The following is a 12,293-nucleotide window of genomic DNA, read 5'->3' as shown; positions in this document are numbered from 1 at the left end:
TCTATAATGAAAAATTCTACTTTCAGTTCTTTTTTTTTTTTTTTTTTTTTTGCTGTCTGTCAATGGAAATATTCTTCTTTATATTTAAAGACTGAAAATCCATACAGACCTAATACTTTAGACAGCTGAGAGTTTGCTGCAATCGAACCCAGCCTAGGCAATACTCTATAAGCAGCACTGATCGAATTTCTGTCCTGATAGTTTGGAACAGATATTAAACTCCTGGATATGTATATCCGAATCCCGATCCATATATGCAAGACCTAAGCGTCTAAAGAATGACCGGTACCGGGACTATATCCGATAACTGTATACATACCGTATAGCCCTAAAACAAAAGAGGTAGAAAAAAAAAGAGGGGAGGACCACCTGTACATCTGTGTATCGGATCTGAGCGGTTTTCAGCCAATCAGAATCACTCCGTGTTCTCTGCAATATTGATTGGCTGAGAGCAGAAGGACAGAGCTCTCTTAAAAGTATTCCTCCAAGATGTCCTCCTGGATACCAGGCACATAGTATAGCGCGCCCCAACAAAAATAACCCCACTGAAGGAGCTATATAGGGTGGATTCCTAAAGTGTCCCTGTTTCATGACAAAGTCCCTTTAAATGTGTTTGTCACTTGTCTTCATGTATTAGGAATATTAGAAATGTTTACAAAAAGTTTTGTCTCAAGGGTTAATATTATCCATCTCGAAAATAGTGCCAGTGTTGTCACATTGCCGGTCTCAGCTGTTGTTGCAGGACTCGGGGACAATGTTTTATCTACTTCCTGCGATGTTTATTTTTTTTGAAACCCACGGAAATGTAAAAGGAACAAATGATATAAAGAAGGAAGCGAATGATGTTCAACAATTAGAAGGAAAATGCACATTAAAAATAGATACCGCATGATTGTCAAAGAAATACCTTCTTGTGTGTTGGTTGTCGTGACTGCTGCGTACCTGCCATTATCATGCCACTTCCACCAACAAAGGAGAGATCTGTGAAAGGTTACAGCGCAGACAGAGGAGTGCGGGGGTGGATCACCAAACCACCCAACGTGATCAGCTGCACCCACCACCAGCTTCTCATGTTATTGACGGAGCCAGAACAGGATAATGGATGTTACAAAAATAATAAGATGCTGATTATGAAGTGTGTGCCGCGTTGTGTGTGAGGCTCACTTATCACCTGCTCATAGTGGCATAGGCGAATTCATACTTACCAGTTAAAGGGCACTTTCATACAGCTATGCATGGAGGCAATCCGCAACCTTATACACAAGTATATTGACCTTTCATAGACATGGATAGAAAATAACCCAGTGAGGTGCCAGGGCCAAATATTTCGGCACATTGGCTACCTAGGTTCTTGCAGCTTTTCTGTTCTATATGTGGATGGATAGATAGATAGATAGATAGATAGATAGATAGATAGATAGATAGATAGATAGATAGATAGATAGATAGATAGATAGATAGATATGAGATAGATAGATAGATATGAGATAGATAAATATGAGATAGATGGATAGATAGATATTAGATAGATATTAGATAGATAGATATTAGGTAGATAGATATTAGATAGATAGATATTAGATAGATAGATAAATAGATAGATAGATATTAGATAGATAGATAGATATTAGATAGATCGATAGATATAGATATTAGATAGATAGATATAAGATAGATATGAGATAGATAGATATGGGATAGATATTAGATAGATAGATATAAGATAGATAGATATGGGATAGATAGATAGATTTAGGTAGATCCATGAATATTAGACAGATGATGGGTATTACACGGGCCAATGATCGGGCAGACGAGCATTGATATGAACGCTCGTTCTCGATAATTGCCCTGTGTAAACAGGGTAACGATCAGCCGATAAACCAGTAAACGCTCCATCATCTGCTGATCTGCTCTTTTATGCTGCACAAAATATTATTGATGTTGGCAGCGCCTCTCGCCGCGTAAACAGGGAGACGTGCTGCCGACATGATGAAGATGTAGGGGGACAAATGACTGGAGTAACGAGCGCTCGTCTCCATACGTCAGCAACCCTTTCTCCTTGTGAAAGGAGCAAACGAGCGCGAATCAACAAGTGGTCTCGTTGATATCGGCGCTCGTGAATCGGCCCATATCGGGCCGTATAATAGGACCTTTAGATAGAAATAGATATTAGATATATTTTAGATAGGTAAATAGACATGGGATACATAGATAGATATTAGATAGATAGATGATCGGTATTAGATAGATGGATAGAGAACAGATGATCGGTATAAGATAGATAATACATATTAGATAGACATTCAATAGATTTTAGAATTTGATTAGATTTGATTAAAATGCCTACTCAAGCAGACCCCTTATGCAAACAAAATCTACTCTGCAAAAAAACGGCAAGATGTGGGGTTTTTGTACATACCACACGTTTGCTTTGCGTATGTTAATGAAACCGCAGAAATGCATAAACATTTACGTATGCAAATTAAATTTGGAATTCTAGAGGGATATAATGTCGCATCCCCCTATACAAACTCTAAATCTGATAAAAAAAATCGTAAATACCTAAACAAATGTGTTAACCAACATCGATTTATTTATTTTTTCAACGTTTGTTTATGGTGACATTATGTCATTCTGTCTGACCGTAATATATTGGACATTCTTCCCTAGTGATATTCGTTCTCACTATGACTGTACCATGTAACGGGTGTCGCTAGAGAAACGGTCAGAGGGTTTTACCTCTAAAGATCGGATGTTGACAGGATAAGAACAGCGGAAAATGTGGAAACTTTATTGATATTTGTGTGTGTGGGGTGTAAGTGCTTACTGCGACTTTCTTGATGCAGCAATCCGAACGCTGGTAAACGTCTGGGTCGGGGATTCTGTAAACGACCTAATTAGGCACAGAGAGTAGATTACATCATCACCCCTTTTCTGGAAATGGAGCCCCCCTTTATGTGACATTGTCCCCCATCCTCCGTGGTCATCTAAGCAAGGAGGAGGATCACAGACCCTCTTTCTCTCCCTGCCCACTTTCAGCACATCCCCTGCTGCACCCTCCCCCGGCTCTCCTTCACTCTGGCTGAAGCGAGAGCTGTACATCTAAGCAGTTCCCAGTTCAGACCATTCTAGCTCGGGCAAGATCATGGCTAGAGCCGCGATCTTTTTCTTGTTTTAAAGATCTAGCTCGTGCTTGAGCCTCTTGTAGCAAGGACGTATTACACACGTCCTGGGCTACCGAAGTGCTTCCCTGCCAGAATATTTGAGATATGTCCTTGGCAGGTAAAGGGTTCGAGGGGTTTTCCAGAAGTAAAACATTGATGGCTTATCCTGGTAGTGCGGTTCAGTCCAAATTGTGCGCATTAGCTAGATGGCCGATCCCTCCGAATTTTTAATTCGTTCAAGTGACTTTTGTCTGTGTATGGCCAGCTTAAAGGCAATATGTCAGCAGTTTTGAGGCCTCAAAACTGCCTAAATAGAGATATATAGGGGAGGGGGAAGGGCATTGTAAACAAACGTTTTGTCTCGACCATGCAAGTTGCCTGACCGAGAAACAGACTTTTGAATCCCTCGGCGCGCCGATTGCAAGTGCCAGTCTTTGCTCTGAGTGACTGCTCTAGCGGCCAATCAGGAGAACGTTAGAGTCGTCACTCAGAGGGGCGGGGCTAGCAGCCTGCAGTGAGCAGAATCCAGGAGCACTACCACAAGTGCCAGTCTCAGTGGCACTTGCAACCACGACTCCAGGGCTATTAAAAATCGGTTTCTTGGTCATGCAACTTGCATGACCGAGACAAAAGGTATCGTAAAAATGCCCTCCCCCTCTCATATCGCACAAAACTGCCGACAGACTCCCTTTAAGGCTCTGTTTACACCACGTTTTTGCCTTACAGTTGAGTCATGTGTTTATGTTCTGTATACTGCAAGAAAGCATGCAGTAGGATAACTTTACAGTTGAATCCTGTTGCAATTGACTTCCCTTGGAAAAAATATTACAATACGTCTGGACGCCTTTTGACTAGGGTCACACGATGCATCAAAATATCGATCACTATTTCGTTTCCGTGCACCCTCTGTTCAATTCCGTTAAACTTAGTATTGTAACACAAGAATGTAGTCAGAGCGGGGCTGCGGCTGTGTAATACAAGTGTTCGCGTGGTCAGAATGATGTGATCTGGCTGGCGCTGCACTAATGAGCGGCGCGGCCGCCGTCCCTGAAGACAGAGAACATGGCGGGCGCTCTGCAAAACACCCTCATGTTCTGTCTTTAGTGCTGGCGCTGCGGCTCATTAGCGCAGCGCCGGCAGCATTACCTCATGCTGACCACGCGCAGACTTTTTGTCAGGAGCGGGGCAATGGCTGTATTACACAGCCGCAGCCCCACTCTAACGATGGAGATTAGAGAAACCTCTGATCTCCACCGCTATTCCCCTGAATGCTGCGATCTAATCTGACCGCAACATTTAAGAGGAAAATGCAAAGGGGGGATGCCCCCTGGATCGCATCACAGGGAATCCCTGTTACGCGATCAAGGGACATACCATATATGGTATACATTGAAGGACCCCAGGGCTGTCTGACCATATTTCCTGTTAGGGCATACTTAGGTATGTCCTAACAACTGCCTGTGTACTATAAGTGTATAGATATATGCCAGTACATTAAAGTTTAAAAAAAAAAAAGGGAAAAAAAAAAACGTAAAATACACATACACATTTTTACAATAAACCATAAAATAAAAGTCTCAAAACATAAAATATACTCACATTAGGCGCGACCGTAATAACCTGCGCAACAAATTTTGTGCGCTGTAAAAAAATAAAATAAAAATGCTTTCTTTCACTTATTAATGTGAGGCACGTGGCATTATGAATTTTGAACCTCCATGTGCCTCACATTAATAGTAATTAACCCCATCATGTACATTAACCCTATGATGTCCATTATGACTGTGAGGAACATGATGGGGTAAATTACCACATGGAGGTTCAAAATTCATCACACCACGTGCCTCACATCAGAAAATGTAAGAACTTTTTTTTTTGTATTATAGTTAGCAGAGTATCGTTTTGGTATCGAGAATCGCAATACTACACAAAGTATCAGTGTTGAAGTCCAAATCCTGGTATCGTGACAACCCTACTTTTGACAGCACAGAAAAGTGCGCCTGCTACGATTTTCTTTCGGAAGTCTATGGCAACAGGATTCGGCTTTATAGGTTTCCTATTGCACACTTTTCTTGCAGTATACAGTAACAAAAAACCATGTTCCTCAACTGTATGGCAAAAAATGTGGTGCGGACAGAGCCGTGGGTCTATGGTGAGTGACCGGATTACAAATGTACAGACTTTATAGAGCCCAATAGGACCTGTATACAGGTGAATATGTGGATGGGGCTGTATTACAATTCCTTTACAGCTCTTGGTCAGAGGTGACGCTGTTGTGGAAGAGGTCAAAGGGGCTGCTGTACTATTAATCCCCCATGTAAAGACCAGCAGTCCCCCACTATACTGGAGGAGAACTGCTCGGGGGTTTTGGAAGACCTACAGTAGCAGTAAAGTTAAGGGTATGTTCACACGCAGAGTCAAAAACGTCTCAAAATACAAGAGAAAACTCCTGATTTTCAGACGTTTTTTGTGCCACTCGCGATTTTCGCTGCCTTTTTTACGGCCGTTTTTTCAATAGAGTCTTTGGAAAACGGCTCCAAAAACGTCCTAAGAAGTATCCTGCATTTCTTTTTGGCGGCCGTTTTTTTTACGCGTCAAAAACACTCCGTCGAAACAGAACGCAGTTTTCCCATTGAAATCAATGGGCAGATGTTTGGAGGCGTTCTGCTTCCGATTTTTCGGCCGTTTTTTGGGCCGTAAATAGGTCGTGTGAACATACCCTAAGGGTATGTGCACACACACTAATTACGTCCGTAATTGACGGACGTATTTCGGCCGCAAGTACCGGACCGAACACAGTGCAGGGAGCCGGGCTCCTAGCATCATACTTATGTACGATGCTAGGAGTCCCTGCCACGCTGCAGGACAACTGTCCCGTACTGAAAACAATCATCGGTGTGTCAGTTCTGTTTACGCCTGTCGTCTTATCTGTCAGTCTATCAGAAGTTAAAACTGTTCGGAGCTGCGGTATTTATAGAAGTCGTGTATCCAGCGTGACAGGGGAAGAACACGACACTTTGATGAAATTGCAGAAAGTTTTCGACTTTTTCTCGTGTTCTCGTTGCTTGTCCTGCGGAAGAATGCAGCTTACTGAGTTACGGGAAATGAATGACAACGCGGCTAACATCGTGCCATCTGAGAACGCAGATCATGTGACTTCTGTGAGATTTCTATGTTCGTGTTCTTTTGACGAGACTTGTCTTCTTTGAGACTATCCGCGAGTGAGGTTCTTGCTTTGGGGGGGGGGGGGGTTCCCATAGTCAGACAATATCTGGGGGGGGCTGTATAACTGCTTGTTTTCCATTCAGCGACGAAAAAGTATTAAATGGCACGCATTAAAATCAATAGATTAAATATTAACTGTAAAGCATAACTTTGGAAAACGTATAATTGGTTACGAGGCCCCAAAAAAATAAAGATCAGGTCAGAGAGCCCTGGAGAATCACTTTCAATGTTGAGGATAGAAGCTTTGTTAGGGTTCTGTATAGTGCACACAGTAGTACAATATAAAGAAAATGGAACCTCACCGAAGGAGCAGTCCATCCTGGCACTGGTAGAGGGCAGTATAGCAGATATAACACTACACAATACTGCAGGGAGGTACCAGTCAGCGCAGGCACTTCAATAATACAGCGCCCGCTGATGCATCTACTTGCCCTTAATGTGATGCACTGTTTACTGTGGCCAATCCTAGCCCCCTGTTGTTTGAAGGCTGGGTGGGGGGGGGGGGGGTTGAACGTCATGTGGAGCAGGTGATACAGAAGCCATTGGTGAGTCCTCTCCTGTTTTACCACAGTAGTACGACCACTCATTGGCTAGTACTGAGTAAAGGCCCATTTGCACGAGACGATAATCGGCCGAACAATCTTTCTTTGAATGCTCGTTCCCAATCATTGCCTGTCTAGACATGTTGATGATCAACTTGTTTGTCGGCTTTTCGCACGTTTTATGTAACCTAAAAAAAATCATCGTTGTCATCTCCAACGTAATCAGGGGACATGCTGTCGACAATATGCAAATCGTTTGGGGGACCAAATGATCATATTGATAATCATTCGTCCCCGTACTGTTTGCATTGGCCCATGTAAAAGGGCCTTTAAGCGAGCGTTGACTTGTTATGCCTCATGCACACGACCGTTGTGCCACTCAGGCCGTTTTGGTGGCACCTGATAGTCTTCACGGAGCCATTCACTTTAGCGGGTGAATCGGGTCCGTAAAAAATGGTCCGAGTGTCCGATCCAAGGAAAGATAGAACATGTCCTATCTTTCCTCGGATCACTGACGGGACTCGGACGGCACACGCGGTCGTGTGAATGAGGCGTTATAACGGCGATTGGAGCTCGTTATGGGCCTAAATCTGCCCGTGTAGACCTAGTTTTTTAAAGTACTGAACGACCCCCGACTCTTGCTCAGTTCAGGTTTGTGACCAGGGATTTACCGCATCAGGCAAAAAGCAAGTGAGCAGGCAGTGCAGCAAACAAGCTGGCAAGAATTAGGCCCCATTCATACGAATGTGCTTTTGCGGCCGCAATTCCCCCGAAAATCCACGGGAGAATTGCGGCCCCATTCATTCCTATGTGGCCATGCACACGACCGTGGGTTTCACGGTCCCTGCATGGCCCAGGAGCCTGGACCGCAGAAAGAACGGGCATGCCTTATTACGGCCGTGTCCAGGCTCATTGAATATAATGGCCGCGGCCATGTGCATGGCCCGCGATTTGCGGGCGACTCGCTGCTGACAGTCCGCTGCCGGCCGACCCGAAAATCACGGCCGTGCACATGGCTACGGACGTGTGCATGAGGCCTTAACTTTTCCGCCGCCTAAGGCGAAATTTTAAACTCGCCATCATCGCAGGTACGGCTCTGTTTTAGGGGAGACTATTTCTGAGGTACCATACAGTGGCGTACGGGGTACCTACTGGTCCTTACTTCTTCTTTGGTTTAATGAGAAGCACTGGAAGATTCTTAATAATAATAAGAAACATAATGGCAGCCTTGCTGTTCGTTGGTACAAGCCTGATGTATTCTTGGTAGATGTTCCGGGTTATCACCCCACAGGTAGACAAGACAATGAAGCGTCCACATGTACATGGTTCTGAATGCAGGAGTGTTTAGACACCGTTTCCTTCCTGGTGCTGTTTTCACGCAATATACACATGAGGGGGGGCTCTCGTGCACACAATCATAAGAGCGATCACAGGTGGAAGCTTCTGTGTACATTCCCAGAACAAAAGGAGCTGAGCTAAGAAAAACCCGGCAGGATCACTACAAAAGCTTCATTCATCATCCTGACAATACAGTAACGTAGACAGAAAGTTACACCACTGTACAACACATCCGCAAACCGCACCGATCCGTGACATTGTGTCGCTGTGACGTGTTGTACTTACGCTGCAAAATCAATAAAAATTATAGCAAATGAGATGGAAGAAGTTATACCAATACTCCACCAATGTCTGCTGTTATTAAGGCATTACATAGCAGAGGAAGCCGGGCAGACGGATCTTTTCATCGCCGACGTGGGAAATTGCACGGCTGTTTTGACAAGAAAATTAGCAAATATTCAGAGATTCCTCCCTAAGTCTCTTAAGAGGATTACCTGAGGAAGTGGAAGCAGAAAAGACTAAAGATCAGTAAAGATCAGTTGAGAAGGTTCACGGCGAGTCTCTATATAGTTTTCATTCAACAAATAGATTAGGACGAAACCGCCATTTACGTATATAATAGGGAGGGCCTCATTCAGACGGGCGTAATGTGCCCATGTTTAACTGTCTGTATGCCGCATGCAACACCTGGATACCCCTCCCAAACCTGAAAAGCTGGACCAAACTTAAAGCGCCACAGGGATCTAGGCAGGGGGGTCCGAATGTTACCCAGGTACAATAAATCCATCTGAATGAGGCGTTATACAGAAAAATACCCATAATCCACCATGCTGGGGTCTCCCAGATGATAGAAATTCCAAAGGAAAATCTGAATCTCTAGATGGACGGATACATAACATACAGGACATGAGCCGACGTCACAGGAAGTGGTAGGAGAGAAGAACCTCACGAGACACCCCAAAAAGAGGGAAGAGCGAGTCTAGTGGCAGAATAAATTCCCACTAATTCAACATTAGGATGATTTAGTCTCCTATCAGATTAGCAGGATTTCTGGGACATTGGGTGCTAAATAAACACGTTTTCTACAGTGTATATAGTAGGGAATTCAAACTGCCGTCCGTCGTCATGCAAAACCGTCAGCGGAATACAGTGGTTTTAATGTTATGGCTGATTGGTGCATATTTATGGTGGGGTCGGGTGAAATTGCAGTCAGCCGGTCAGACGTTTGGCCAATAGCTATTGCATATGTATGGTCGGCTTTACAGTCCTCTTGCTTTAGAGCAGCAGAAACAGGCCTGGCTATCCTAAAATAGCCTTTGTCGGCAGATTGGTCTTAGGCTTTAGTCACATCCGCGTCAGGGTCCCGTTCTGACGTTCCGTTGGAGCTTCCAGTCAGAACGGGACCCTGACTAAAACCAACTGAAACCGTACGTCTCCGTTTCCATCACCATTGATTTCAATGGTGACGGATCCGGTGCCAATGGTTTCCGTTTATCTCAGTTGTACAAGGGTTCCGTCATTTTGACGCAATCAATACCGCGGTCGACTACGCTATTGATTCAGTCAAAACGACGGAACTCTTACACAACTGAGACAAACGGAAACCACCGGATCCGTGACCATTGAAATCAATGGTGATGCAAACGGAAACCTATGGTTTCAGTTGGTTTTAGTCTGGGTCCCGTTCTGACTGGAAGCTCCAAGGGAACGCCAGAACGTGACCCTGACGCAGATGTGAACGAAGCCTTAGGGTATGTGCACACAACTTATTTTCAGACGTAATTCAGGCGTTTCACGCCTGAAAAGACTGCTCCAATTCGTCTGCAAACATCTGCCCATTGCTTGCAATGGGTTTTACGATGTTCTGTTCAGACGAGGTGTAATTAAAATACGCCCGCGTCAAAAAAGTGCAGGACACTTTTTGGGACGTTTTTTGAGCCGTGAAAACGTGGAATTTGTTGCGGAAAATCCGCAGCAAATACAGTAGCAGCAAAGTGGATGAGATAAAACAAATCTCATCCTCACACTGCGGAAATACTGAGCGGATCATCTCCTAACCTTCATGGGATGTAGAAAGAGGAGACCGTTCTTCTCATCTGCTCTGTGGGGGATAAGAGGGGACCACTACCCCAAAAAGGGTTTTCAACAGTTGTCTTTATATTGTGTTTTTAGCAGCGATTATTCATAAAACGTGGCAAAAAAGAGATTTGACTGCCGGGTGTGAATAGTGTCACTCATGGAGCAGCAGAAGGATTGAATGAAGACTCGTCCTCGCGCCGCTGTTATTATCGGTAACCACATCGCTGTTTGATTCGTAGATTAGATCTGCTCTACATTCTGTTCCGGCTCTGCTATATCTCTGTGAAGCTGCCACAAACATGGAATACAGCTGGATATACTGCAGCTCTCCTGTATACACAGAACAAGAATAGAAGTAAAATAATCAATGTCGGGATCTTTACTGAAGAACGTCAGAGGCTGCACATGAAAAACTATTAATACAGCGGCTGAGAAAGCAAAGTCCCCCCCCCCCCCCCAGCCTTGTATCATAGATGTCTTATTAAGAAGGTCGCACACTGTGATATAACTCCCGGTCTTGGATTTTTTTCTCTGTATCAGAAAATAATTCAAAGGCGCAGTACACACGGGACGGAAAACCTGCAGATTTTCCATGCCGATTTAGACACGGAAAATCTGCAGCGGATTACAGTACCTGCCACGTGGATGAGAGATGGACAAATGTCATCCACATGCGGCGGAACATTTCCTGCATGGAAATCAGAGCATGTTACGGATGTTCACAGCGGATTTCACTCTCTTCAATGTAGAAGGGGTGAAATCCACGGTAAATCCGCAGGAAAATTCCCCACTTAAAACATGCAGATTTTGTGCGTGGATTTGCTGCTGAAAAATCCACAACAAATTTGCCACGTGTGTGAGTACCCTAAGGGGGTCTAGAAATGTGAATGAGTGGACAGTACCAGTACTTAAAGGGGTTTCCCCATCACAGGATGCCATTCATGTCTGATAGGTGGGGAGGGGCAGCCGCCACATTCGGGTGGAGATTGAATAGGGGGGTGGCTGCACAAGTGCGCGACTCTGTCCATTCAAATTTATGGGAGTTACGGTGACTTCCATGGTTGGCTCCCCCACATTGGCAGTAGGCTATTCTATGGCTGTTCTCAGAATTTGGCCGCACATCTGTGTTCAGCAGAGTCCCTACGAGGATTGTTAGTATGCACTAGAGTGGTAGAGAGGGTTATATCACAGCAGCCACACTTACCATGTTTCCTGGTTATTTATCCTGCTTGGTTATTTATCCTGATCCTTCGATTCAGATGCTGCTATTAATTTGAGGTCATGTGGTTGCGGGGTTGAGTCACCCACATTTCTAAGAAGTACTCGTTATGGGGAGCGGCTGAGTCACCCGCCTGTGACGGCCGAGCCCACTTAATTGTTTCTGATACTCCCATAGAACAAAATAGAGAGAGCCGCGCACCACCTCTTCACTCGTACTCCACTTGGATGTGCCGGGATAGGGATCGGGTGACCCTTCTGGAGATGCCATAAATCCTATTAATATGCCATAAATGTCTAAGATTGGTATAACATTTTAAAGGGGTTTTCCCCTTTGGACACTATCTTATTGTTAGAAGCTCATCACAGGGTGTTCTGCCAGGATGGTCAGAAATTAACTATAATCTAAGGGGCAACCCAGCAGTAATGGTTCATTTACCCTGCAGCGCCACCACAGGAGAAAAAGTGAATTACACCATTCTCGGCTGTCTGTGTTATATATGGACGTGCTGGGTCCTCCCGAGCAGGAAATGCTTTTTTTGTAGCTGCTCTTCACTCTGGTTTATAGATGAGGGTCCTGGATAGGAGGAACCCCCCCCCCCCCCCTCTGTTAACTGAGAATTCCCAAATAGGGTATTTTAAAATGAATTTTCTAAAACAATCAACTCCTGTTCGATTATATTGAACGTCTTAATTTGTTCTTGGGAGACCAACCTTAATGGGA

General features: G+C 44.4%; 1 protein-coding gene across 1 annotated transcript in view; it reads left to right on the top strand.

Moving 5' to 3' along the window:
- The first annotated feature begins 3,699 nt into the window (after nt 1-3,699).
- LOC142651274 (E3 SUMO-protein ligase NSE2-like) overlaps nt 3,700-12,293 on the top strand; it is a 106,343-nt gene continuing 97,749 nt past the window's right edge. The window contains exon 1 of the mRNA XM_075825739.1: nt 3,700-3,800. Within this exon, the coding sequence (XP_075681854.1) occupies nt 3,785-3,800 (16 nt within the window). The 5' untranslated portion in view covers nt 3,700-3,784. The remainder of the gene's footprint in view (nt 3,801-12,293) is intronic.

Source organism: Rhinoderma darwinii, chromosome 5, assembly GCF_050947455.1.
Source record: "Rhinoderma darwinii isolate aRhiDar2 chromosome 5, aRhiDar2.hap1, whole genome shotgun sequence".
NCBI classification, from domain to species: domain Eukaryota; kingdom Metazoa; phylum Chordata; class Amphibia; order Anura; family Rhinodermatidae; genus Rhinoderma; species Rhinoderma darwinii.
The sequence above is the reverse complement of the archived record's forward strand: the minus strand, read 5'-3'. Positions and strand labels throughout refer to the sequence as shown.